This window comes from Podarcis liolepis (assembly GCF_965112155.1).
Source record: "Podarcis liolepis genome assembly, chromosome: 4".
NCBI classification, from domain to species: Eukaryota; Metazoa; Chordata; class Lepidosauria; order Squamata; family Lacertidae; genus Podarcis; species Podarcis liolepis.
The window spans coordinates 87716847-87724302 of NC_139558.1; the positions used below are offsets into that span (position 1 = coordinate 87716847).

Sequence of the window (7456 nt, forward strand, 5' to 3'; positions counted from 1 at the left end):
ACTGGTTCCAGAGCCAGAGAAAACAAGCTTGCTCCATCTTCCATGTGGCAGCCCTTTAGATATTTGAAGATGGCTATCATATCTTCTCTCAGTCTCCTCTTTTTTAGGCTAAACATACCCAACTCCCTCAACCACTCCTTATAAGGTTTAGTTTCCAGACCCTTGATCAACTTGGTCATCCTTCTCTGCATACGTTCCAGCTTATCAATATCCTCCTTAAATTGTGGCACCCAGAACTGGACACAGTACTCCAGGTGTGATCTGACCAAGGCAAAATAGAGCAGTACTATGACTTCGCTTGATGTGGACATTATACTTCTGTTCATACAGCCTGGAAGAGCATTGGCTTGTTTTGCTGCTGCATCACACTGTTGACTCACATTAAGCTTGTGGTTTACTAAGACCCCCTAGATCATTTCCACATGTGCTGCTGGCAAGCCAGATGTCCCCCCTTCTTATATTTGTGCAGCTGCTTAATTCTTGACTAAGAGCAGAACCTTACATTTGTCCCTATTGAAATATATGAGACACCATTATCAAAGAAGCCCACCCTCCAGCCATCACCCACCTAATTGTAGAAGAGAGACTGTAACATTCAGGCAGTGGCTTGTGGGAGAAGATGATTCTTTAGATTACCTGGCAGGTAATCATTATGTCATCCGCATATAATGAAATTTCCCACTCTGTCCCTCCTAACCCTTTAGTGGATTGATCACCTCCGATGAAGAATTAGGAGCTGTTTTCTTATAAAAACAAAACCTGTCCCGAAACCTGCCACATCAAAGGAATATACTCTATGGCCCTACAGAAGAAAAAATAAATTACAGCTTTGTTGTTGGGTGCAGTTCCCGAGATTTATTGGGTGGAGAAAGTCTCGTTGTCATGAAAAATGTGCAACCATTAACTTGGGATGTGAACACGGTCCCCGTTTTAAGCAATTCCACAGATAGGGTAGATAGGTGTCAGAGAAAATCTGGGGGCATGGAAAGGTCAGGCAGGCTGCACGCTGCACGTTGCATATGGAAGTTGAAGGATGGATTGCAAGAGTACTAACTGCTGACGACCGAGTCCATTCCATCTAATCACGTTGCATACGTTTTCTTGTTGGGCTCCATTACTGTGCATTACAGTAATCTAACCTCAGGGTTATGAAAGCATGACCGACTGCTGCCAGGCTCAGAACTGTTGCAGGATTGAAGCAGAAACCCATAGCTCAATGGAAGAAGACATGCTTTGCATGCGTAAGATGCTATGTTCAGTCTCCATTTAAATAATCTCAAGGACAGGGCTGAATGCCTCTGCAGAAAGCCTCAGGGAGCCATTGCCTGCCACAGCAGACAGCACTGAGCTGGATAGAACAATGGCTCAACTCCGTGGTTGCAATTACTTGCGTTTGGACAGGAAAAAACCTAGGTAAGGTCTCATACACTCTGAGGTGTCCAGAAATCTTTGCTTTCATCATTTATTAGCCAGACAGACTGCAGTTAATCTAAACTATGGTTTGTTTGGCACAAGCCAACGTCAAGTCATGGGTTATGAATGTGGCTCATTTAAGCAAAGTGTAGTTAAGATTAATGACAGTTTAGGGTTCCGACATAACATAAACTGTGGTTAATTGAAATTTTAAAAAATGTAAGCTTGCAATCTTGGAGGATAAGTGAGTCCTTGCCTGGAGTTTCCATAGACCAGCGTGGTCCAACTTTTCATACCAAGTGGGCTGCAAGAGTACTTCGACACTGAACCTGCCTTGTTGTGCAGGAGGATGAGAGCCTGGCCAAAAAATGATGTCATCCCCCAGCCCTCATGCTGCCTTCCAAAGCCAGGTAAGTGAGGCTTTGGGAAGGAGGCATGAGGCTCTGGCTGGGTCCTAGAGCCCTCCCACCTTCTTCCTTAAACTGGGAAAGCACTAGCTAGGCTCTGGAAAGGAGGCTGGGGGACTCTAGGACAATGTCAGAGCCCTCATGTGAGGCTTTGGGAAGGAGGCATGAGGCTCTGGCTGGGACCTAGAGCCCTCCCACCTTCTTCCTTAAACTGGGAAAGCACTAGCTATGCTCTGGAAAGGAGGCTGGGGGGCTCTAGGACAATGTCAGAGCCCTCATGCCTCCTTCCCAAAGCCCAGCACCTTGCGTATCTAGCTTTGGGGAGGCAGTGCAAGAGTTGCAAGGGGAGGCATCAAATGTTGCTGAGGGCTACCAAAAAGGGTATCAAGGCCCTCAGGCCACATGTTGTACCTCCCTGCCTTAGACCATACCCAGAAACATAGATTTGTGGCATAGCAAATATGCTATATCAATCCCTGCTATATCTGGCTGAAAGGATTAGATGAATAGTCAAAGGAAGCTTTGCCATGTTTCTTGATACACCACTTCCAAGTGGGATTAGATATATGAGCAGCATATAAAATAAGCAGAAGATGGGTGGTAATTAAGGAGGTGCAGCTTAACAAAGACTAAAAAAGACCCCACAGAGGGAGGCATGAGGAAGTGTAAGATAAACAGTGACAATTGTATAACTGATGTATTAAGATATGTAAAATGCATAAATATACAAAGTAACAAATGGAAAATGTGGAGAAAGGAACGTTTACAACACCCATTGCAAAACTACCCCCCAATATTAGATTTACTTATTTGCTATATTCTGACATGCAGGAAACTGCCAAAAACTATATGTACAGTATCTATTGCTTTTCTGCAGTACTACAGAAGGAGTAATTTGTTTCCTGCTTTTTCCCTGTCAAAAAAACAAAAACAAAAACTGTGCCAAGTTTACTTGCTGTTCAATAAAATATTAGGAAAAGCAACACCACATGTATTTGATTCAGAGAAAAGGATTGGATTACACAGATCAGTGGTTTCATCAACCTTGCTTTTTATCATATGATTTTGTTGTCAGCTGCAATAATAGTGTGAAAATGGAGAAATCAGCTGTTTTTCTCATGAGGATGTATCTTTTTTTAAAAAAAAATAGAGAACGTATTTACGCTGAAAGTATGTGACATTTGGATGGCTCATCCACCAACTGTTCCTGTTTGCTCACAACTATATGGAAAGGCTGGTAGGGTGGAGGCAGGTCTAGCAGAGAGTCCCATAAAGGGAATTTGCCTGTATCTGGACAGGAATAATAATAATAATAATAATAATAATAATAATAATAATAATAATAATTTTATACCCCACCCATCTGGCTGGGTTTCCCCAGCCACACTGGGCGGCTTCCAACAAAATATTAAAATACAGTAGTCTGTCAAACATTCAAAGCTTCCCTGAACAGGGCTGCCTTCAGATCTCTTCTAAAAGTCAGGTAGTTGTTTATTTCCTTGACATCTGAAGGGAGAGTGTTCCACAGGGCAGGTGCCACTACCGAGAAGGCCCTCTGCCTGGTTCCCTGTAACTTGGCTTCTTGCAGCGAGGGAACTGCCAGAAGGCCCTCGGAGCTGGACCTCAGTGTCTGGGCAGAAAGATGGGGGTGGAGACGCTCTTTCAGGTATACTGAACAGAGGTCATTTAGGACAGAATCAGGAAATAAATATGTAGCAGTGAATAACAGTATTCCCCCAAGTTTAAGCAGCCTATCTCTGCTGCAGCTGTTGCAGTGGTGGTGCAGTCATTTGCCTGAGTACCACATTCGGAATGCCTCACTCTGAGGAAGCATCTCCCCGGCCCTTCCACATAGCAAGGCAGTGAAGAGAGGGTAGAGGGGTGGCAAAAACTCTCAGCTCCCTGGGTAGGTGAAAGGTGACCAGAAGTGCTGGCAGCACTAGCAGAACTGGTAGCCTCTTCCCAATCCTCCTCACTCCTGAGTCAGCTGCCTGGCATAATAGTCTTATTCCACCTCATGATTGTGCAGTTTTGGGACTCAATCCTTATTCCTCCTCTCTAGCCAGTGGACAAGGGCAAGCTAGCTGTGACTGAAGCATAGACTGATGTGGAGCAGTGGATCTGGCTCTCGGTTGGAGCATTTCAGCCACTAGTCTCCACCTATATATCTGGAAACAACAACAACCCCTCAAATATTAGAAAACACCTAAGCCTCCAGAGACTGTCTTCTAAGGGAAACTGAACCTCTGTAACTTCTCAGACCTTGGAAAATTGGTGTGAGCATTATGGTACAAGGGCAAGGCCAAAAACCAACAGCAACACAGATGCCAGATTTCGATTTGCATCTTCAATCTCTAAATGGGACAGTAAGAGGGGTTTTTCCCCCCCAAGTAAAAGAGTCTTTAAATAAAGTGGGAGCACTGGAGGAAACTCTCCCACAGTGGTGCAGGATGTTGAAACGCAAACTATACTGGCAGCCCAGAGCAAGGTGGGATTAAGATGGTTAAGAATTTCCGCAAGAGGACATTGAGTGGAGGATGCCTAAGAGACAGTCATGGGGAGAAACTGTTAGGATATTTCCGTTCCACCTTAAAAGGGAGCAGGCTTTGTGAGTCACAGAGTCTGCGCATGTCCTGTTCACAGGATGTTTATGTTTTCTATTGCTTTCGTTTTTTCTCTCTGTCGGAGACACTGACGCAGACAGTCATGTCTTTCTTTGTTCTGATCAACGCTGAATAAAGCTTGTAAATAATGCTCTCCTGCGTGCGACTTCTGCTGTACTTTATCTGCTGATAGAGTGTGCATGAGCTCTAGAATGTGGCATGATATCTTCTAGAAACTCATGTCGCTAATCGCTGATACTGCGTGCCTACGGGAGATCGATGGATCGTCCGGCAGCTGGCTTGGGGGCCATGATTGACTTTATCTCCCTGGCAGTATCCCAACAGAAACTTCATGTAGAACATGCTTTCTCAAAGAAAGAAAGCTTCCGGATTTATTTTTCAGACTACCAACCATTGCTCGTGGTGGTACCAGCTAATGTGACTGTATACATCTAAAATGTTTTCAGATGAAAGGTTTATGCAGTGCTATTTTTCTACAAAAAGAGGTGCTGGAACTCACCACGAACACCTCCCTTATTTTCTTATAATGGCAATGGCACCTACCTGAGAGGGGCCGGAACTGAGCTCTGGCAAGTTCCAGCTGAAAAAAAAGCCCTGGGTTTATAGAAGATTCTGTTTCTGTTCACTGCAAACTATGCCTCAGGCATAACTTGGTGAACCACACTGCATTTTAGTCATTCAGGTCACAATCCAAAGGCATTTACTTGTGAGTTAGCCCAGCTACGCACAGTGCAACTTCCACTTCCATGGAAACATGCACTAGACTGTGCTGTTAAGTGTTAACATGGGATGTAGGTGGTGCTGTGGTCTAAACCACTGAGCCTCTTGTGCTTGCTCATCAGAAGGTCAGCATTTCGAATCTGCTCAATGGGGTGAGCTCCCTTTACCAGCTCCTGCCAACCTAGCAGTTTGAAAGCACACCAGTGCAAGTAGATAAATAGGTACCGCTGCAGCAGGAAGGTAAACGGCGTTTCCGTGTGCTCTGGTTTCCGTCACAGTGTCCTGTTGCGCCAGAAGCAGTTTAGTCATGCTGGCCACATGACCCAGAAAGCTGTCTGTGGACAAATGCTGGCTCCCTCGGCCAGAAAATAGAGAAGAGCATCACAACCCCATAGTCACCTTTGACTGGACTTAACTGTCCAGGGGTCCTTTACTTTTTAACCTAAATGTTAAATACATGCATACTTTTTTTAAAAAGAAAAGAAAAAAACAACAACCTTGAATCTCATAGTTTCTTAGAAGAGAAGCTGAAATGATAATGTGGGATTCATGTAGAACAACTTTTTTTTTAAAGGAGAGTAACAGATGATAAAAAGCTTTGCATCAATCCAGAATTAGCAAGTAGGCTAAAGGGGGAAAGTAGCTTAAAGAGTTCAGTTTCCTATTTCCTACTTTTCTCAGTTGACATCATCACTGCGGGTATGAAATTGGTTTGTGCTGCATGCTGGCGATGGGGGCTTTTGAGATGCAAAGCAGGTTGGGAAGTTGCATTGACTCATTTACCCTGTGGCCTTTCGCAGTGTTCTGATCTGAGCAATCTGTCATTTCACATTAGCCCAGATACGGAACCTGTCAATATTCTTTAATGTAGATTATGCGGAAGGAAGACAAGTATTTGTAAATAGTTGGGACCTTTATTTCTCCTTGAGCGCCTTGTGAGTTCTCGAGCTCTTTCCCTGTTTTTCATAATAGACTTCTAAGCCTCTAAGTCTGAGAGGAGCTAGGGGCGAGTTATTGCATTGCTGAAAGTTCTTGGGCAAACAGGATACCGACTCGACCCTATTTGAAACCTTTGAGAGCCTCACTCCTTATTGAAATTTGTTATTTTTAATATTGTCCATCTAATTTAAAGGTACTCGATTGTGGTTAAATCCCAGAGCTCAAAACGAAATTGGATCTCTCACTCAACTGATTTCCCCCTTTGTATTTAAAATGGATTATCTCCAAATGCTTGAGTGCAGTGCCGTTAAGGTGATTGGAAAGCTAAGAGTAAAATACCAAGGCTCAAGCCATTCCCAGCTTTCAGCCAAACAGAGGGTTGTGCTTGTGCTAAAAGGGTTGGGTTCCATATCACTAGCTTTAAATCCATGCAGAAAACACAGGACGTATGAGCCACTACCAGTTTTTAAACAGCTATATATAAGGACTCTGAAATGCGTACTAAAGCCCTTACACTGCTTGCTACTAAAGCACAGGTTGTTGTGGTCACCTTGCAGCAAATGGCAGAACTGTGACACTTGTGGGCAGGGGTGCTATAGGAAGGAGCAGGGGCCGAGTCCCCTCCCCAATTTTCAAGGAGGAGGCCAGCTCCTTCAATGTTCTGCGGACTGTGGTGGGCCACATTGGGCCTTCTCGTGGCCGTGGCAAGCCCCGTCGGGCCTCCTCCCACCAATGGCGTCACATGTGTACAGAGGGTGGAACCCAATGCGTGTGGCTGTGGGTAGAGTAGGAAGTTCCAAGGCACTTGCTGTGGCAGAAAATGGGAACCTCTGGTCCTCAAGTTCCTGCTGGACTACAACTCGAGCATTGTCATTGGTCAGAAAGGATGATAGCTAGAGTCAAACAACATCTCAAGGGCCACAGGTTCTCCATCTTTTGGACCATTTTTCCACACCGTTCCATGTTTGATGGAATAAAGACAAGACTGCGCCAAGGCAGGGGGCTCTGAGGTGTGAGCCCAGGGCACCACACCACCCTCCGCTGCTAACTTTCATGCTGTAAACATGTGGTGACCCCCATGTTAATCACTCCACGTTCAGGAACATGCAACCAGCACTGGTATTGGTGGAAGTAATGGTTGCGAGCAATCATCAGAGGGAACATTCAACATGATGTTTATAAAATGCAAGCCCAGCCCATAGATCAGTGTGTTGCTCTTGCGATGGTATGTATGGGAAATATGCAATGGTAGCTTCCTTCAGAGGAACCCCATCAAGAGCAGGCAACCTCCTTTCCATCCGCTTATCTGGGTCTTATCTGGATTGAGCTTGAATATGCAAATCCCCAAATAGT

General features: G+C 44.8%; 1 protein-coding gene across 1 annotated transcript in view; it reads right to left on the minus strand.

Moving 5' to 3' along the window:
- The window catches only part of CNTN5 (contactin 5), a gene marked incomplete at its 5' end in the record, with an annotated part of 77475 nt that extends 76360 nt beyond the window's left edge, over positions 1-1115 (minus strand). Inside the window, one exon of the mRNA XM_083500599.1 lies at positions 1096-1115. Within this exon, the coding sequence (XP_083356725.1) occupies positions 1096-1115 (20 nt within the window). The remainder of the gene's footprint in view (positions 1-1095) is intronic.
- Between the last annotated feature and the right edge of the window lie 6341 nt (positions 1116-7456).